Source organism: Jaculus jaculus, chromosome 5 (assembly GCF_020740685.1).
Source record: "Jaculus jaculus isolate mJacJac1 chromosome 5, mJacJac1.mat.Y.cur, whole genome shotgun sequence".
Lineage (NCBI taxonomy): Eukaryota > Metazoa > Chordata > Mammalia > Rodentia > Dipodidae > Jaculus > Jaculus jaculus.
In genome coordinates, this window is record NC_059106.1 from 69,603,154 (window position 1) to 69,623,976 (window position 20,823).

The 20,823-nt window shown below is 45.5% G+C and overlaps 2 protein-coding genes across 3 annotated transcripts in view; one reads left to right on the forward strand and one right to left on the reverse strand.

The window, feature by feature from the left end:
• LOC123460667 (peptidyl-prolyl cis-trans isomerase NIMA-interacting 4-like) overlaps positions 1 to 13,327 on the reverse strand; it is a 27,168-nt gene extending 13,841 nt beyond the window's left edge. Inside the window, exon 1 of the mRNA XM_045149133.1 lies at positions 13,216 to 13,327. Within this exon, the coding sequence (XP_045005068.1) occupies positions 13,216 to 13,327 (112 nt within the window). The remainder of the gene's footprint in view (positions 1 to 13,215) is intronic.
• The window catches only part of Sfpq (splicing factor proline and glutamine rich), a 16,092-nt gene continuing 8,587 nt past the window's right edge, over positions 13,319 to 20,823 (forward strand). For both annotated transcript variants that reach the window (XM_004665236.2, XR_006637282.1), the window contains exons 1-9: positions 13,319 to 14,230; positions 14,794 to 14,982; positions 15,576 to 15,877; positions 15,973 to 16,068; positions 17,712 to 17,908; positions 18,006 to 18,090; positions 18,270 to 18,387; positions 19,234 to 19,282; positions 19,364 to 19,485. In XM_004665236.2, the coding sequence (XP_004665293.1) occupies positions 13,406 to 14,230; positions 14,794 to 14,982; positions 15,576 to 15,877; positions 15,973 to 16,068; positions 17,712 to 17,908; positions 18,006 to 18,090; positions 18,270 to 18,387; positions 19,234 to 19,282; positions 19,364 to 19,485 (1,983 nt within the window). In that variant the 5' untranslated portion in view covers positions 13,319 to 13,405. The remainder of the gene's footprint in view (positions 14,231 to 14,793; positions 14,983 to 15,575; positions 15,878 to 15,972; positions 16,069 to 17,711; positions 17,909 to 18,005; positions 18,091 to 18,269; positions 18,388 to 19,233; positions 19,283 to 19,363; positions 19,486 to 20,823) is intronic.

The window sequence follows — 20,823 nt, forward strand, 5'->3', positions numbered from 1 at the left end:
GGAAAGGATTATACAAAGTAAGGTAACCCAGGCCCAGAAAGTGAAATGTCACATGTTCTTTCTCATATGTGGATCCTAGCTACAGATGATTGTATTTCTGTGTGAGCTGGGATAAAACTCAGCAGCAGAGGCCAGTAAACTAGAAAGGGGATATAAAAGGGGGGGGGAACTTAATAGGATAGTATTGTATATATGTGAGTAGAACAGATGAATGGGGGTGGAAAGGCCTAAATGAGGTCAGGGGAAGAGATTGAGTAAAGGAAAGGTGGGAAGGGAGGGCTAATCAAAATCTAAGAGGGTACCTGAGTGTGGTGGCACACGCCTTTAATCCCAGCACTCAGGAGGCAGAGGTAGGAGGATTACTGTGAGTTCAAGGCCACCCTGAGACTACGTAGTAAATTCCAGGTCAGCCTGAGCTAGAGTGAGACCCTACCTTAAAAAATAAAAAAATACATATATATAAAGGTCTAAGAGTATACGAATAAGTCATATGGAAACCTACTTTTTTGGACAATGGCACACCCAGAAGCCATAGAGTATTACTAAAACATTTTCAGTGCCAGGGATGGGATACCTTCCAATAAGTTGTTGACCAGGAAGGTCACTGATGCTTCCCAAAATACAGGCCATTGCCGAGGCCCTTGGCTTCCCACCAGGAACAGATGGTAAGACCCTATTGCTGAAGACTCCACATACTTGGGCTGCAAGGCCACTGAGAAATCCTGCTGGAGCTGAGCTGAAAACAATCTCCATGTAGATCAGCTGACAGAAAGCTGGAAAAAGCCATACTGCATGCAGTTTAATGGGAGAGAGAAATCACCAGGGAAGACACTCAACAGTGGACATTACAAGGCTTAAATTTGGCCAGCCAGGCCAAATGAGCCAATGGGTGCAACAGTAGAATGTGTTATGGGGGAAACCAATCACTCTCTATTTGGACTGGAGGCCCATTCCATGGGAGGGAATACATGCCTAATAATAAAAAATCCTATGACAGGAAGTCATGAGCCCTAGGGGTGTAATGTCTTCTGGTGTTTGTTTAAATATATATACTATGCTTACCAAACTATCTGGTCTGGCAAGCACTTCTCTTACAGTTCATACCTATATATTAATGCTACTCTCACTTGTGGTTAGAGAAGCTTTTTTCAGATGGCAGTGACCATGTGATGACTCAGAAGGCACTATGGTGCTGAGAAGTGACAGAGGAGTGCTCAGCACTGATACATCTCTATCACACCTCCCAAGACTCAGGGTCCATTGCACAAAAGGTGGCAGAAAGAATGTAAGAGTCAGGTTGGAGAGATGGCTTAGTGGTTAAGCGCTTGCCTGTGAAGCCTAAGGACACCAGTTCGAGGCTCGATTCCCCAGGACCCACATTAGCCAGATGCACAAGGGGGTGCATGCGTCTGGAGTTCGTTTGCAGTGGCTGGAGGCCCTGGCCCGCCCATTCTCTATCTATCTATCTGCCTCTTTCTCTCTCTGTCTGTTGTTCTCAAATAAATAAATAAAAATGGAAAAAATTAATATTTAAAAGAATGTTAAGAGCCAAAGGAAGGGTAGGACTCCTTACAACGTGCTCCTCCACATACAACATGGCCTGGATATCCATGACTTCACAGTGCCTGACACTACCAACACAAGACCATCATAATAGGAGGAAAAGATCATGACATCAAAATAAAAGAGAGACTGATTGAGAGGGGAGGGGATATGATGGAGAGTGGAGGTGCAAAGGGGAAAGTGGGGGTGGGAGTGAATTACCATGGGCTATTGTCTACAATTATGGAAGTTGTATATATATATTTTTTTTTTTTTCATTTTTTTTTTTCAAGGTAGGGTCTCACTCTGGTCCAGGCTGACCTGGAATTAACTCTGTCATCTCAGGGTGGCCTTGAGCTCATGGCAATCCTCCTACCTCTGCCTCCCGAGTGCTGGGATTAAAGGTGTGTGTCACCATGCCCAGCTTATCTTTTTTTTTAAATAAGAGAAACTGAAGGTGGGCCTGGTGGTGCAAGCCTGTAATCCCAGCTCTCAGGAGGCAGAGGTAGGAGGATCTCCATGAGTTTGAGGCCACCCTGAGACTACATATGAATTCCAGGTCAGCCTGGGCTAGAGTGGGACCCTACCTTGAAAAAACAAAACGAAAAAAAAACAAAAACAATAAACACCACAAAAAAGGAAAAGAACAAAAAGAAAGAGAGACTGAGAACACGCTTTTAATCTCTTGAGAAGTAGAGGTAGGAGGATCACTATGAGCCCGAGGTCAGCCTGGGACCATAGAGTGAGTTGCAAGTCAGCCTCAGCTATAGTGAGACTCTACCTTATAAAAAAGAGAGAGAGAGAGAGAGAGAGAGCGTGCGAGAGAGAGCCATGCAAGCATACCGGCTCATCCCTGTAATCCCAGCACCCAGGAGGCTGAGCCAGGAGGATTGTCAGGCATACAAGATTCACCTGGGGTACTTTGTGAGCCCCTATCCCAAAAAAGAAAAGAGAGCAGCATAGTCATTTGCTCTCATTGCAGTTTTTTTTTTTTTTTAAGATTCATTTTTATTTATTTGAGACGGAGAGATAGAGAGTGAGTGAGAATGGGTGCACCAGGGCCTCCAGCCACTGCTAATGAACTCCAGGTGCGTGTACCACCATGAGTATCTGGCTTACATTGGACCTGGAGAATTGAACCTGGATCCTTACGCTTCACAGGCATGTGCCTTAATTGCTAATCCACCCCTCCAGTCTGCTTGTTTGTTTTTTTGAGGTAGGGTTCACTCTAGCTCAGGCTGACCTGGAATTCACTATGTAGTCTCAGGATGGTCTTGAACTCGTGGTGATCCTCCTACCTCTGCCTTCCGAGTGCTGGGATTAAAGGCGTGCACCACCACACCTGACTTCACTGCAGTTAAAAAATAATTTTATGCATTTATTTGCAAGCAGAGAGATAGAACAGAGACAGAGCTAATGGGGGTGCCAGAACCCCCAGCTGCTGCAAAAGAACTCCAGAGGCTTGAGACACTTTGAGCCTCTGGGTTTAAGTGGATACTGGGAATCAAACTCAGGTGGTTAGAACTCTATTTTACAGTTTTTTGTCGTTGTTGATTTTTGAGGCAGGGTCTCACTCTAGTCCAGACTGACCTGGAATTCACTATGTAGTCTCAGGGTGACCTTGAACTCAGAGCAATCCTCCTATCTCTGCTTCCTGAGTGCTGGGTGGGATTAAAGGTGTGTGCCACCATGCCCAGCTTCCTATATTACAGTTTTTTTCCTAATTTTTTTTTAAATTTTTTATTTATTTATTTGAGAGCGACAGACACAGAGAGAAAGACAGATAGAGGGAGAGAGAGAGAATGGGCGCGCCAGGGCTTCCAGCTTCTGCAAACGAACTCCAGATGCGTGCGCCCCCTTGTGCATCTGGCTAACGTGGGACCTGGGGAACTGAGCCTCGAACCAGGGTCCTTAGGCTTCACATGCAAGCGCTTAACCGCTAAGCCATCTCTCCAGCCCTTTCCTAATATTTTTATTTTTATTTATTTATTTGAGAGAGAGAACGAGGTAGAGGAAGAGAGAGAGTGAGAGGGAGAGAGAGAGAGAAAGAGAATGGGCATGCCATGGCCTCTAGCCACTGTGAACAAACTCCAGATGCATGTACCCCCTTGTGCATCTGGCTTACATGGGCCCTGGAGAATCAAACTGAGGTCCTTTGACTTTGCAGGCAAATGCCTTAACCACTAAGCTGTCTCTCCAGCCCTTATATTACAGTGTTGAGTACACCTTAACAAGTTTGTACAACAAAGTGGAATGACTATTATGAGAATCTAAACACAGGGGACTGGGGAGATGGGCTTAGTGGCTAAAGGTGCTTGCTTACAAGCCTGCCTGCTGGGGTGCAATTCCCTAGATACCTATGTAAAGCCAGACAGGCATTCATTTGCATCAGCAAGAGATCCTGATACATTCGTAACACACACACACACACACACACACGGCCAAGCTGGGCATGGTGGTGCACACCTTTAATCCCATCAGCTAGAGTGAGACTCTACCTCGAAAAACCAAAATAAAATAAAAGGCCAGACATGGTTGCATATATCTTTACTTCCAGCACTGGGGAAGCTAAGGTAGAAGGGTCATTGTGAGTTCTAGGTAAGCCTAGGCTAGAGTAAGATCCTGCTTTGAAAAAACCAATATACATACATACACGAAACTAAACACTGGCCAGACATTGTGGCATAAAGTCCTAGCCCTTGGAAGGCAAAGGCAAGAGAATCATGAGTTTGAGGTAAGCCTGGGCTATATATCAAGAATATTGTCTCAAAAAATAAAGAGCCAGGCGTGGTGGCACACACTTTTAATAATCCCAGCACTCAGGAGGCAGAGGTAAAAGGATTACCATGAGTTCAAGGCCACCCTGAGACTACATAGTGAATTCCAGGTCAGCCTGGACTAGAGCAAAACCCTACCTCGAAAAACAAAACAAAACAAAAAATCAAGGGGCTGGAGAGATGGTTCAGCACTTAAAGGCGCTTGCTTGAAAGCCTGATGGCCCTGGTTTGAGTCCCCAGAACCCATGTGAAGTCAAAGACACCAAGTGGCTCATGAATCTGGAGTTTGTTTTCAATGGCAAGCGGCCCTGGTGTGCCTATGCTCTCTCCCTCCTCTCTCATACTCTCATTGGAAATAAATAAAATTATAAACAAAAACAAATAAAAAGACTCTAAGTTCTGGATGCTAATCAAATCAAATAACTTAGTCCTTGGGAGTCATACAAGGCTTTCAGACAAGGCCAGTATAAGTCCCAAACGATGGATAAATGCTAACTGAAAACCTGGGAGACAGTGGTCGGGGAGAAAGTATTTCAGCTCAGAGTGCAGAAAGTTAAAAGAACTAGGAGATAGTTGGCATGTCTATGCCAAATGTAAGAGAGAGAGAGGAGGCTGAAGAGGATGGTGGTGTTTAGGGGATAGAGGGATAACTTCAGAGTTTAGGAGCTTGTATTTTCTCCTAATGGCAATGAGGAGACAGTGAGAAGATTGCAATTCCAACACTAGAAAAGTGGAGGCAGGAGGACTAGATATTTAAGGTAAAAGTGGGCTGGGAGCCGGGCGTGGTGGCGCACGCCTTTAATCCCAGCACTCGGGAGGCAGAGGTAGGAGGATCGCCATGAGTTTGAGGCCATCCTGAGACTCCATAGTGAATTCCAGGTCAGCCTGGGCTAGAGTGAGACCCTACCTCGAAAAACCAAAAAAAAAAAAAAAGTGGGCTGGGGAGCCAACTCAAGGCTTCGTGCATGCTAGGCCAGCACTCTGCCAAGTGAGTTACAAGCACAGACCCTGGTTTTATTGTTTTTCCTTTTATTTATTTATTTGACAGCAACAAAGAGGCAGATAGAGAGAAATAGAGAGAATGGGTGCATCAGGGCCCCCAGGCACTGCAAGTGAACGGCAGACGTGTGCGCCCCTTGTGCATCTGGCTAACACAGGTCCTGGGGAAACGAGCCTCGAACCGGGGTCCATAGGTTTTACAGGCAAGCACTTAATGGCTACGCCATCTCTCCAGCCCATCTTTTTATTTTTTTTGGGGGGGGGGTAGTGGTGGTATCTCACTATGCTGCCTAGGTTGTCCCTGACCTCCCAAGCTCCAATGATTCTCTTGCCTCAACCTCCTGACTAGTTGCAACTTCCAGCGCCCCTCAGAGCATTTAGCCAATGAGTTTAAAACTGGGCAGTGAAAAGCAACCATGGTGCCCTGGAACTGTAGCACTCAAGGACACTGAGGAAGCTGAGGCAGGAGAATTGCCATGAACTTGAGGTCAGCCTGGGCTCCACAGCAAGGCTCTGTACCAAAGCACACTCACAAGGGAAAACCGTGAAACAGTGAATAAGATAGTGGAAGTCTGGGATAGCTCACACCTGTAATCTCAGAATTTGGAGGGTGGAGGAAGGAAAATCAGGAATTCAAAGTTATTCTCAGCTACATACTAAGTTTAAGATCAGCCGGGGCTACATGAAATCCTGTCTCAGAAAAACAAAGTAAAGCCAAACATGGTGCCTCATGCCTTTAATCCCAGCATTTTATTTTTTATTTATTTATTTTGGTTTTTTGAGGTAGTAAGGTTTCACTGTAGCCCAGGCTGACCTGGAATTCACTATGTAGTCTCAGGGTGGCCTTGAATTTATGGCAATCTTCCTACCTCTGCCTCCCAAGTGCTGGGATTAAAGGTGTGTCCCCCCTCTAATAAGTAAATAAAATGGGCTGGAGAAATGGCTTAGCAGTTAAGGCACTTGCCTGTGAAGCCTAAGGACCCAAATTCAATTCCCCAGGACCCATGTAAGCCAGATGCACATGGTGGCTCATGCAACAGGAGCTCATTTGCAGTGGCTAGAGGCTCTGGCATGCTCATTATCTCCAGCCCCTCTCTCTCTTGTGCGCGTGAGTCTATTTCCCTCGTAAATAAATAAAAAAATAAAATATTTATAAACAGCCGAGCTTGGTGGTACATGCCTTTAATCCCAGCACTCGAGAGGATCACCATGAGTTCGACGCCACCCTGAGACTACATAGTGAATTCCAGGTCAATCTGAGCTAAAGTGAGAGCCTACCTCAAAAAACATATACATACCTCCTCCGTGTAGACTAGCTGACAGAAAGCTGGAAGAAGCCATTCTGCATGCAGTTCAATGGGAGAAAGAGAAATCACCAGGGAAGATACTCATTAGTGGACACTACAAGCGTTATAGTTGGCCAGCCAGGCCAAATGAGCCAATGGGTGCAATATTGACATGTCTGTTATGGGGGAAACCAACTGCCCTCTAATTGGACTGGAGGCCCGCTCCATGGGAAATGAATACATCCCTGATACTGAAAATTTAAAACGGGTAGTCATGAGCCCTAGGGGTGTAACGTCTGCTGTTGTCTGGCCAAATGTATATCCTATGCTTATCAAACTGCCCAGTAAGCACTTCTGTTAATGTTCACACCCTTATATTAATGCTACTCTCACTTTTGGTTGAGAATCTTCTCTTTTCGGATGGCAGTGACCTTGGGACAACTCAGAAGGTATAATTGTGATGGAAAGAAATGACTGCAGTGCTCAGTACTGGGTACTGCAACATCTGTATCACACCTTCCAAAGCTCAGGGTCTAATGTGGAATAGGTGGCGGAAAGAATGTAAGAGCCAAAGGAAGGGCAGCACTCCATACAACATGCTCCCTCCAGACACAAAATGGCCTGGATATTCATGGCCTCACAGTGCCTGACACAACCTGCATAAAACCATCATAAGAGGAAGAAAAGATCAAGACATCAAAAGTAAAAGAGAGACTGATTGAGATGGGGAGGAGGCATGATGGAGAGTGGAGCTTCAAAGGGGTAAGTGGGGGGGAAGAAGGGTATCATCATGGGGTACTTTTTATAATCATGGAAATTGCTAATAAAAAAATTAAAATAAAACATATACATATACAGCCGGGTGTGGTGGCGCATGTCTTTAATCCCAGCACTTGGGAGGCAGAGGTAGGTGGATCACCATGAGTTCAAGGCCACCCTGAGACTACATAGTGAGTTTCAGGTCAGCCTGGACTAGAGTGAGACCCTACCTCAACCCCCCCAAAAAAAAACAAAACCCATATACATATACATATATATATCTACACAAATACCTTGCAAAACATATATATAATATATATACATATATATAAATAAAATAAAATAAAATAAAATAAAATAAAATAAAATAAAATAAAATATGTGGTGCAGTTGGCTTACATGGGTGCTGGGGAATCAAACCTGTGCCCTTAGGCTTTGCAGGCAAGCACCTTAACCTCTAAAGCATCTCTCCAGCATAATTTCTGACTTTTTTATTTTTATTTGAGAGTGAGAGAGAAAGCAGGAGAGAGAGACAGAGAGAGGGAGAGAGAGAGACTGGGCACTCCAGAGCCTCCAGCTGCTGGAAACAAGCTCCAGACACATGTGCATTCTTGTACGCTTGGCTTCTGTGGGTCCTGGAGAATCGAACATGGGTCCTTTGGCTTTTCAGGCCAGTGCCTTAACTGCTAAGCCATCTCTTCAGCCCTGGCTTTTTACATGGGGATTGAACTTGGGTACTCAAGCTCAAGTGGTTAGTACCTTATCCACTGAGTTATCTTCCCAGCCCTATCATATCCTTTTCTTTTCTTTTTTTTTTTTTTAAATATTTATTTATTTGCAAGGAGAGAGAGAGAGAAGAGAGACAGGCGGAGAGAATGGACATGCCAGAGCCTCTAGCCACTGCAAATGAACTCCAGGTGCATGGGCCACTTTGTTCATCTGGCTTTATATAGGTACTGGGGAATCAGACCCAGGTTGTTAGGCTTTGCAGGCAAGTTCTTTAAACCCTGAGCCATTTCTCCAGCTCTCTTTATCAACTTTTTTTTTTTTTTTTTTTTTTTTTTGAGGTAGGGTTTCACTCTAGCCCAGGCTGACCTGGAGTTCACTCTGTAGTCTCAGGGTGGCCTTGAACTCACGGTGCTCCTCTTACCTCTGCCTCCTGAGTGCTGGGATTAAAGGTGCACGCCACCACGCTAGGCTTGTTTGATTTTTGAGGTAGGTTCTCACTCTAGCCAAAGATGACTTGGAACTCACTCTGTACCCTAGGTTGGTCTAGAACTCCTGGCCACCCCCTTACATCAGCCTTCCTAATGCTAGGATTAAAGGTATGAGCCACCACACTGGCTTAAGAGTTATCCTTTTGACACACACGCTTCTTTTAAAAGGAGGGTGGGGGCTGGAGAGATGGCTTAGCGGTTAAGCGCTTGCCTGTGAAGCCTAAGGACCCCGGTTCAAGGCTCAGTTCCCCAGGTCCCACGTTAGCCAGATGCACAAGGGGGCGCATGCGTCTGGAGTTCGTTTGCAGAGGCTGGAAGCCCTGGCGCGCCCATTCTCTCTCTCTCCCTCTATCTGTCTTTCTCTCTGTGTCTGTCGCTCTCAAATAAATAAATAAATAAAAATTTTAAAAGGAGGGTGGGAGTGAGGGTAAGATTTTATTCAAGAAATGTATTCACAGACTTAGGAGATGGCTCACTGGCTAAAGGTTCTTGCTTGCAAAAGCCTGTCAGGTCAGGTTCAGCCTGAGTTCAAATTGCCAGTTCCTGCTTTAGCCAGATGCACGATGTGAGGCATGTATTTGAAGTGCATTTGCAGCAGCAAGAGGCCCTGGTGCTCCCAATTCTCTCCATTTCCCCCCTCTCTTCTCACAAGCAAATAACATTAAAATATTACTTATTTATTTGAAAGGGAGAGAATGGGCCTCCTACCACTGCATACAAAATCCAGACACATGTACCATTTTGTGCATCTGGCTTTATGTGGATACTGGGAATCAAACTCAGGCCAGTAGTTTTTGTAAGAAAGCACCCTTAACTGCTGAGCCATCCCTCCAGCACAGAAGATAGGTAGTAGGTAGGTAGATAGATAGATAGATAGATGATAAAAACAGATTTTTTTTGGGGGGGGGTTGAGGTAGGGTTTTACTGTAGCCCAGGCTGACCTGGAATTCACTATATGTTCTCAAGGTAGCCTAGAACTCATGGCAATCCTCCTACCTCTGCCTCCTGAGTGCTGGGATTAAGGTGTGTGCCACCTTGCCTGGTTCGGAGATAGGTTTTACAGGAGCACTATTTATTTATTTATTTATTTATTTATTTAATTATCCTAGCCCAGGCTGACCTGGAATTCACTGTGTTTCAGAGTGGCCTCGAACTCACGGTGATCCTCCTACCTCTGCCTCCCTAGTGTACTTATTTTTGGTTTTTCAAGGTAAGGTCTCACACTAGCTCAGGTTGATCTGGAATTCACTATGTAGTCTCTGGGTGGCCTTGAACTCAGAGTGATCCTCCTACCTCTACCTCCCAAGTGCTGGGATTAAAAAGGCGTGTGCCACTACACCCAGTTTATTTATTTGATTTTTAAAAATATTTTTATTTTTATTTATTTATTTGACAGAGAAAGGAGAGAATGAATGTGCGGGCCGGGGCCTCCAGCCACTGCAAATGAACTCCACATGCATGCGTCCCCTTGTGCATCTGGCTAACGTGGGACCTGTGGAATCAAAACTGGGTCCTTTGGCTTTGCAGGCAAAAGCCTGAACCGTTAAGCCATCCCTCCAGCCCTATTTGCTTATTTATTTATTTATTTTCCAAGTAGGGTCTAGCTCTAGTCCAGGCTGAGTTGGACTTTTAAGCACCTTCAACTGCTAATCCATCTCTCCAGCCCAAATACCTAGAAAAGGAAGGAAGGAAGGAAGGAAGGAAGGAAGGAAGGAAGGAAGGAAGGAAGGAAGGAAGGAAGGAAGGAAGGAAAGAAGGGAGGGAGGGAGGGAGGGAAGGGAGGGAAGGGAGGGAGGGAAGAGAGGGGTGGGGAGAAGAAGGAAGGAAGGAGGGGGTGTGGCACATGCTTTTAATCCCAGCATTTGGGAGGCAGAGGTAGGAGGATCACCATGAGTTGGAGGCCACCCTGAGACCACATAATGAGTTCCAGGTCAGCCAGGGCTAGAGTGAGACCCTACCTCAAAACAAACAAAACAAAACTGGAAGGAAGGGAGGGAGGAAGAAGCAGGGTGTGGTGGTGCATGCCTTTAATCCCAGCACTCTGGAGGCAGCGATAGGATTGCCTTGAGTTTGAGGCCACCCTGAGACTAAATAGTGAATTCCAGGTCAGCCTGGGCTGGAGCAAGACCCTACCTCAAAACAACAAACAACAAATAGCTATCCAAGGTTTATAAGCTGTGACTTGGTCTAACCCCTGCCTGCTTAATATCCCAGGCTAGCCTCAAACTTGCTGGATAGCAGAAAATGATCTTAAACTTCTGATCTTCCTGCCTCCATCTCGGGAGAGATGGAATAATCCAGCATGCACTATCATACCCAGTTTATATAGGGTTGGGTAGCAAAACCAGAGCTTCCTGCAAGCACTCTACCAACTGAACTATATCTTTCAGCTCAGAACATTCTCCAGTCTTGACTGTCCACCTAAACTCTCTATTCTTGTTTTGTTTTCCAGTTTTTTTTTTTTTTTTTTTTTGAGGTAGGGTCTTACTCCAGCCCAGGCTGATCTGGCATTCACAATGTTGTAGTCTCAGGGTGCCCTCAAACTCATGATGATCCTCCTAAATTGGCATTAGGAGTGCTGGGAAAAGGCATGTGCCACAATGCCTGGTTATTAATTTTTTTTATTTTTATTTGTTTGGCTTTCCAAGGTAGGGTCTTGCTCTAGTCCCAGACTGACCTGGAATTAGTATTTTGCCTTTTAATTTGTTAGGAAGAGAGAGAGAGAGGAAGAAAAGGTGCCCCAGGGCGTCTAGCCACTGCAAACTAACTCCAGATGCATGGGTCACCACGAGCATATGGTTTATGTGGGTTCTAGGGAACTGAACCTGGGACCTTAGGCCTCGCTGGCAAGTGCCTTAACTGCTAAGCCGTCTCCCCAGTCCCCAAACTTTATTTACTTATTTATTTATTTTTGAGGTAGGATCTCACTGTAGCTCAGGCTGACCGGGAATTCACAATGTGGTCTCAGGGTGGCCTCAAACTCATGGCAATCCTCCTATCTCTGCTTCCCCAGTGCTGGGATTAAAGGCATGAACCATCATGCCTGGTCCAAACTTTATTCTTTAAAAAGTGATCTTTCTTGTTACAAAATGGAAGATGCCATAGAGGCTCCAGAAAGAGCAGGAGACAATACCTTATTGTAATAGTTTAGGTGAGAGATGAAGGTGGAAAAAAAGCAGTGTGTATTAACAGAGTTGGAGAAAAGTAAATGAAGCTAATTGAGATAGGAGGATTGCCGTGAGTTCGAGGCCACCCTGAGACCACATTGTGAATTCCATTCCATGTCAGTCTGGGCTAGACTGAGACACTACCTCAAAAAAAAAAAACCAAAAAAAAAAAAAAAAAAAGGAAAAGAAAAAAAGAATTGTATGAGTAAAGTATATGGATGAAGGATAAACTTCAGATGGAGAATTTTTGGATTTCATAACGAGAATGAATGTAACATCCCCCCAGCCACTGCAGGTTTTTGTTTTTAACAGATCATTAGTATCTATTTATTTTGTTGCAGAAGTTTGGGGAAGGAATGGTTAGGTTAATGCAATCAAGAGCTCCAGGGCTGGAGAGTAGCTCAGAGGTTAAAGAGTTTGCCTGCAAGGGTCCAACAACCTAGGTTAGAGCAAGCCTGGGCTAGAGCAAGTCCCTACCTTCATAAACAAACAAAAAATTATCTATCTATCTATCCATCCATCTATCTACCTATCTATCTATCTATCTCACATCTTCTACTTAAAGGTCCTACATGGTTTCATATCACACTAAAGACAGCTATCCAGGGCTGGGCGTGGTGGTGCAAGCCTTTAATCCTAGCACCTGGGGAGGCTGAGGTGAGAGGATTGCCATGAGTTCAAATCCACCCTGAGACTACATAGTGAATTACAGGTCAGCCTGGACTATCCTCGTTTTGGTGTTGAGGATTGAATCCTGACCTTCTGAAAACATTTATCCAAGCCTAAATAGCAAAGCTACAACAAGCCTGTGTTCCTGTTTTCTCTTCTTTCTTTTTAAATTATTTTTCAAGGGGGGGATGGGTGCATCAGAACTTTGTGCATCTGGCTTTATGTAGGTACTAGGGAATTGAACCCAGGACCATCAGGCTATGCAAACAACGTTTTAATAACATTGAACCATCTCTTCAGCCTTTACCTTTTATCCTTTTGTTGGGCACAAAGTTTCGATGTGCAAGATAGATAGCCAAGGATGACTTTAGCAAGTGCTAAGATTATAGGTGTAAACTACCCAAACCTGGTTCCTATAGAGTTTCACTAAAATAATTTCGGTTCAATATGTATTTGAATTCGGTGAGATTTTTCCTAATTTCATTGCCTTAGTATACTGCAGTATAGATGGACAGGAACCCTATTTATAACTCTGAAGCAGAAAACATGTTTTTCTAAGCAATCAAGAAATAAAAGCAAACTCCCTCTCTCCCGGGGAGCCGATAAGGCCCTAGTTATTGGCTTTCATGGGGCAAACTCCCTGGCAGGCTAACCCTTTCAAATTTCTTCAAACCAATCACAGAAGCCTAATGCCCACTCCATCCCCGTTTATTGGTCTACTGGAAACTCCCTAGTCCCGCCTCCCACCCGAGAGCCAATAGGGACGATTAGAGCTTCGTAACTTAGTGTCATCAAAGACCGCCTCTGCGATTGGTTCTTGGGGATGTTGATCGAGGCGTAGGCGGGGCCGGGCCACGCCGGTCTATATAAGGAGAGGACAAAGGCGGCGCGCCGCCTGTGTCATCCGCCATTTTGTGCGCAGCAAAGTGGCCTCCACGTTCCCGGACCGTCTTCTTCGCTTCTGCCTCGACCGCCCCTTGACTACGATCATGTCTCGGGATCGGTTCCGGAGTCGAGGCGGTGGCGGCGGTGGTTTCCACAGGCGTGGAGGCGGCGGTGGCCGTGGCGGACTCCACGACTTCCGTTCTCCGCCGCCCGGCATGGGCCTCAATCAGAACCGCGGTCCCATGGGCCCAGGCCCGGGCGGTCCCAAACCCCCGATCCCGCCGCCACCTCCGCACCAGCAGCAACAGCAGCAGCCGCCGCCACCGCAGCAGCCGCCGCAGCAACCTCCTCCGCAGCAGCCGCCGCCGCACCAGCAGCCGCCGCCGCACCAGCCGCCCCATCCGCAACCTCCGCCTCCGCCACAGGACACGTCCAAACCCCCGCAGGGGCCCAGCTCCGCGCCGCCGGGAGTAAGCAGCACGCCGCCGGCCACCGGTCCCGCTCCACCCTCCACTCCCCCAAATACAGGAGCTCCGCCGGGACCAGGCCCCACCCCGACCCCGCCGCCCGCAGTCACCTCGGCTCCTCCCGGGGCACCTCCGCCCGCGACGTCGAGCAGCGGGGTAACGACCACTCCACCTCAAACAGGTGGCCCGCCACCTCCGTCTGCTGGTGGTCCCGGTCCCGGGCCTAAACAAGGTCCAGGTCCCGGTGGTCCTAAAGGTGGCAAGATGCCCGGTGGTGGTCCGAAACCCGGCGGCGGCCCGGGCATGAGCGCTCCTGGTGGTCATCCTAAACCGCCGCACCGAGGTGGCGGGGAGCCCCGCGGGGGTCGTCAGCATCACCCGCCCTATCACCAACAGCACCATCAGGGGCCCCCTCCCGGCGGGCCCGGAGGTCGCAGCGAGGAGAAGATCTCCGACTCGGAGGTAAGTGTCTTCCGCCCCCCCCCCCAGCTACGCGTCCGTTCCCCTAAGATGGCGTCGCCTCGGCGCTCCCCTCGCCCTCCCCGCCCGGTGCCGCGCTAGGCCTCCATTTTGTTGGCGGCCGGAAGAGCGCCTGCGTGGAGGCGGGGCATGCGCGTCGCCCGGTCCTGGGTCGGCCGGGGATTGGCCGTCCCCGCCTGGCGGGCTGGCGGCAAGCGAGTGGAAGAGTCTGTTAGGGTAGGGAGGTGGGGAACTGCGAGAAACACGGCAAGGGCATTTCCGGGGACGTGGTGCCGCGGTGGACAACCGTCTATGTCGTGTGTGTTGGGGATGCGCACGGCATCATCCTGTGTATTACTGCATTGGTGCATCTGTCGATTGGGGTGGGGTTGGGGTGTGTAGCTTCGCTTTGTGTTGCGAGTGGGGATTACCCCCTAGTTGAGATTTTGCATGGAACAGAAAAGCAACCGGTGATAGGACCAATTCTGCAAAATCAAAGTTTATTCTTGGATTCCCCCCCCCCCCTTGATCACTGGCGTCTGAAAATTCCCTTCCTCCTCCTCTAGGGGTTTAAAGCCAACTTGTCTCTCTTGAGGCGGCCTGGAGAGAAAACTTACACGCAGCGCTGTCGGTTGTTTGTGGGCAATCTACCTGCTGATATCACAGAGGATGAATTCAAAAGACTGTTTGCTAAATACGGAGAACCAGGAGAAGTCTTTATTAATAAAGGCAAAGGATTCGGGTTTATTAAACTTGTGAGTGTAATTAGTATTACATACAAACTAAAGTGAGGGTTTTCGTTATTGTTTTTGCAGACTAGGACTTGGTTTTATAAATGTTTGAGTATGAGCAAGGCAGGCCCTTTTTTCTTAGACGCGTGCATCACTTTGTACATCTAACTTTACGTGGGTACTGGGGAATTGAAACCAGCCGCTGCTTCGTTTTAAAGCAGGAAGTATGGGCTTTAAAAATTAATTTCCTGGGCTGGAGAGATGGCTTAGCGGTTAAGTGCTTACTGGTGAAGCCTAAGGACTCCGGTTCAAGGCTCCATTCTCCAGGACCCGCATAAGGGAGCGCCCGCGTCTGGAGTTTGTTTGCAGTGGCTGGAGGCCCTGGCGCGCCCATTCTCTCTGTCATTATCAAATAAATAATAAAAAAAATTTAAAAAATTCCTTAAAGAAGAGTATAATCAAGACATAGTAATTGTTACCTAACACAAAGGCATGTTGGAGGGCTGAATGAAGGCTGGTTGGATTCAGCTCGAGGAAGGAGTAGAAAGGCTTATGGCAAATCGAGAAGAGACCATTTGGCAATTTCACTACTGTTAATGTGACTATCTTGTTTACAGGAATCTAGAGCTTTGGCTGAAATTGCCAAGGCTGAACTTGATGATACACCTATGAGAGGTAGACAGCTGCGGGTTAGATTTGCCACACATGCTGCTGCCCTTTCCGTTCGTAATCTTTCACCTTACGTTTCAAACGAACTGTTGGAAGAAGCCTTTAGCCAATTTGGACCAATTGAAAGGGCTGTTGTAATTGTGGATGATCGTGGAAGATCTACAGGGAAAGGCATTGTTGAATTTGCTTCAAAACCAGCTGCAAGAAAAGCATTTGAAAGATGCAGTGAAGGTGTTTTTCTACTGACAACGTAAGTTGTCTACGGTCTATAACATTTTTTTGTGTGTGTGTGATGTTGCAATGAAATACCAAAAAGGTTAAGGTGAATTACTTTGTTACTTTTAGAACTCCTCGGCCCGTCATTGTGGAACCACTTGAACAGTTAGATGATGAAGACGGTCTTCCAGAAAAACTTGCACAGAAGAACCCAATGTATCAAAAGTAAGATTGATTAAACTTTTTGGCATTAGAATAGATTATTTGTGGAGCCGGGCATGGTGGCGTATGCCTTTAATCCTAGCACTTAGGAAGCAGAGGTAGGATTGCCCTGAGTTCGAGGCCACCCTGAGACAATATGGTGAATTCCAGGTCAGCCTGGGCTAGAGTGAGACCCTACTTTGAAAAACAAAACAATTTGTGGGCACCAGGCTCTCTTGTTGTATCCATCCTGATGTTGGTGCTCTGGAGATTTGAACTGGGGATGTCAATCCTAAGCAAGTGCGTTTAACCACTGATACATCTCAGTTAGCCCCTTTTGGGTACTAAGGTATCGGCAGGGTTTGCAAGCAACTTGGGCACTTGCAGTTTTTCATTTTGCTTAAAAGATACAAAGGTTCTTTGAATATATCGTTTTAGCTTTGCAAGGTGGTGGTACACCCTTTTAATTCCAGCACTGGGGGGAGAGAGGTTGAGGTGAGTTTGAGGTCACAAAATGTCTGCATTTGTCTTGACAGGGTTTTGCTATGTGTCTGGCTAGGCCTAGAGCTTGTGGCAGTCCAATCTGCTGGGATTACAGACATAAATCACTATGCTTATCTTATTAAAATTGTTAAAATTTTTAATATGCTTATACCTCAAAGGAAAAACAAAAACAACCTTTTTTAAAATTGCATCTGGGTGTGGTGCTGACCTGAAATTCACTGTTGTAGTTTGAGGGTGGCTGTGAACTGAAAGCAGTCCTCCCAACTTATGCCTCCCAAGTGCTGGGATTGCCAATGGGGGGCAGAGGTTGGTGTTGCATGCCTTCTCAAGCACTCTTTCACTTTAATTTTTAAAGCATTTTAAAAAATCTTCATTGAGCTGGGTGTGGTGGTGTGCACACTTTTAATTGCAGCACTTTGGAGGCAGAGATAGGAGTGAGTGTGAGGCCACTCTGAGACTCCATAGTGAATTCCAGGTCAGCCTGGGCTACCTAGTGAGACCCTTCCTTGAAAAAAAACAAAAAAATTTGAGAAAGAGAGAGAGACAAAGTCACATGGAGAAGTGGTCTATAGCCATTGCAAATGAACTTCAGACACATGTGCCACCTTGGACATTTGGCTTATGTGAGTCCTGGTGAATTGAACCTGGGTTCTTGGGCTTTATAGGCACGTGCCTTCACCACTGCAACCTCTCCAGCACCCCTCCTGGTTTTTTTTTAAGCCACTTCCAGTCTCCACAGTGATGTGCTAGTGGCCTAACGTGATGTTAATGCATGTAATCCCAACAGTGAGGAGGCTGAAGTTCAGAAGAGTACAAGTTTGGCACTTTCATGATTTAGACTAGAGGTAAAGCAGGTTGTAAGTTGTGGGCTGTAAATCAAATCCAGGGTATTATATAATATGTACTCATTAAAGCACTTTTTTTGAGGGTAGTGCAGGCTAAACCTGAACGTCAATCCCATGCTGGCCCCAAATTCCTAGTTCTGCTTCCTCAGTGCTGGGATTAAAGATGTGCCCTGGGCTCTTTGTTCTTTTTCAGGACCTGGTGTCACGAAGCCCTGCCTGACCTGGAACTCTAGCCCCACTTTGTCCTTTTACCTCAGTCTCCCCAAGGCTAAGTTGTGCCGCCAGGTAGTATTCATATCTTTCATTTTGTGTTGTCAGGGAGAGAGAAACACCGCCTCGATTTGCTCAGCATGGCACATTCGAGTATGAATATTCACAGCGTTGGAAATCCCTGGATGAAATGGAAAAACAGCAAAGGGAGCAAGTTGAAAAAAACATGAAGGATGCAAAAGATAAATTGGAAAGTGAAATGGAGGATGCCTACCATGAGCACCAGGCAAATCTTTTGCGCCAAGGTAAAAGAAAAGCTTCCAAATTTACTAACAAGGAGCAATTGCATTTTGAAGTTACTTAGAACCTCATTAATATGAATTTAATATTTCCAATGTTCAGATCTGATGAGACGCCAGGAAGAATTAAGACGCATGGAAGAACTTCACAATCAAGAAATGCAGAAACGTAAAGAAATGCAATTGAGGTATGGTGTTAAATTAAGCTAGCTTCTCTGCACTCGCTCTGACATGTAGAAAACAGTGCACATATTAGTGGTATGTTCTAGAAACTTCAGTATTACTACCAGCTGATTTCCAAGTCTAATTTTAGAACAATTTCACACTTATGGGTTATTGGGTTTATACGCATGATAAATGTTTTTAGGCAAGAGGAGGAGCGCCGTAGAAGAGAAGAAGAAATGATGATTCGTCAACGTGAGATGGAAGAACAAATGAGACGCCAAAGAGAGGAAAGTTACAGCAGGATGGGCTACATGGATCCTGTGAGTTTTTTGCCTTTTTTTTTTCCAGGTGGTGTCTCATTCTAGTCTAACCTGACCTGAAACTCAACGCTAGTCTCAGGCTGGCTTTGAATCTTCCTACTTTTGCCTCCCCAGTGCTGGAATTAAAGGCAGGCACTACAGTTAAGAGGCCTACAAGATCTAAATGCAGTCGTTTATGGAACTCATAGGTACCTTAGAATGAAGTATTTACTTAAGTGTATACTCAGTATAGTTATTACTTTGTTTCTTTCCCACAAATAAGTTGTTTGCAAGTAACAATGAGTTTTTTGTTCTTGCTACATGGTTGAGCAGCAGTATTTCAGTGGATTTAATGTTTAACAAGATTTTTGTAGAGCCTTTGGGTTGAGCTGGCCATGGTGGTGCACACCTTTAATTCCAGCAGATGTAGGAGGATAGCCGTGAGTTTGAGGCCACCCTGAGACTACATAGTGAATTCCTGGTCAGCCTGAGCAAGACTACCTTGAAAACAAAAAAACAAACAAACAAAAGTTGGGCTGGAGAAGTGGCTTAGCAGTTAAGGCATGAGCCTGAAGCCTAAGGACTCAGATTTGTTTCCCTAGTACCCCCATAAGCCAAACACACAAGGTGGCATATGTGCCTGGAGTGTGCTTTCAGTGGCATGCCCATTCTATCTACCTGTTTCTCTCACTAACATCAGAGAAATCGGGTTGGTGGAAATATACCCTTTAAGCTTTTTTGTGATAGGGTCTTTGTAGCTTTTGCTGGCCTTAAACTTGGTGATCTTCCTGGCTACTTCTGAAATGCAAGGATAGTGTTAATTAAGTTTTGAAAATTTTTATAAATGATTTTTTTTTTCTCTTTCAGAGAGAAAGAGACATGAGAATGGGTGGCGGAGGAGCAATGAACATGGGAGGTGAGTGTGTGAAGATTAAATTGATAGTATCATCGCAGAACAGTATTTGTGGGAGTTGTAACCACTATTTTCATTTCCTAGATCCCTATGGCTCAGGAGCACAGAAATTTCCACCTCTAGGTGGTGGTGGTGGCATAGGTTATGAAGCTAATCCAGGAGTTCCACCAGCAACCATGAGTGGCTCCATGATGGGAAGCGACATGGTAATGTATCCAGTGGGACATAGTACAAAGGAAATTCTCACTTTCATGACCTAAGTGTTCTCCCTCCCTCTTCTCTCTCTCTCTCTCTTTTTTTTAAGTAGGTGACTGGACTTCTTTTAGTCCCCCCTCCCTTCCCATCGTGTAAACGTAATATTGAGGAATACTTTGGCAATGTAGACCTGGCAATCTAAACAGATGAGGTTGCCAACAAGGAGTCAGTGCTGTTAGTAATATGTGGAGCTATCTTTGGCAATAAGTATAAGGTATTTTCTGTTTTATTGCTTGTGCACTTTGGAACCTCCAATGCATGGCAAATTCAAATTGTAGGTGTTAGATATTTATTGTATGATTTTTCTACACCCGAGAGAGTAATGAAATGGCAAGCTGTCATTCTTAAAGCTGGTATTTGCCATAACAAGGAATCAGACTTGTAGTTTGTAGCTATAAACACCTTTTAGTGATGTATAGGACCTAATTTGGTGTGGTTTCTAGCCCATGAAAAGGGGACTCTAGTGTTTTGACTCGTCGTTTCCCACTTGCTGGGTCTGTCTGGAGATAACCTAAAAATAAAATATTTCTACTTTGCTACAGGTAGCAAAAGCAATTAATTTGAAGCACACTAGTTGTGCATTTGTTCTGAACATTCTTGATGCAATCGTGTTTGAGCTACAGGGAGCAGGTCAGATGCTTAAAATCAGGTGGCTGCATTTGGGCTTTTCAGTTTGTTAGAGGCCCAAGTTTTGGTGGGTTTAGACTTGTACATTTTACAGCTAAAAATGGGTTTTGGCTCAAGAGCAAGCTGTATTTTGTAGCTCACCAGGTTCATATTATAAATAAACTTTTGGACTTAGCTTAAGAACTCAAAATTTAAAACCTACCTAAGGTTTTTTGAGAAATAATAAAGTTAGATTTAAGTAACTGGTTGGACTACTGTAGTTCTATCAGCTTTCATCAAATCAATTTTTTTAAGTGAGTTGTTAATATTTTGGTTTCTGTGCTTCTTAAACATTATATCAAGTTTGTGAACTGTAGTTTGACATGGTGTTCCCTCAGTTTAGCTGTAGTACTCAGCTCCTGAGTTCATTGGTTGTAATAACAATCCAGAAGCATCTAAAATTTTCCATTTGACTCTTGTGTAGAAACCATGCAGTTCAAAAGTAAAAGCTTGAGCTTTAGTGTTCTCAAGTAGTTCATTGTTTAAAAAATACTGAAATTATATTAGGGAACAGTAAAACCCTGATGCTAGTTGAGATATTTATCTCAGTGGGCTGTTTTAAGTGGGCTTGATAGTGTAGGCTGCTATGCTTGCATACCTATAGGGGTCTGCAGTTTGTGGCA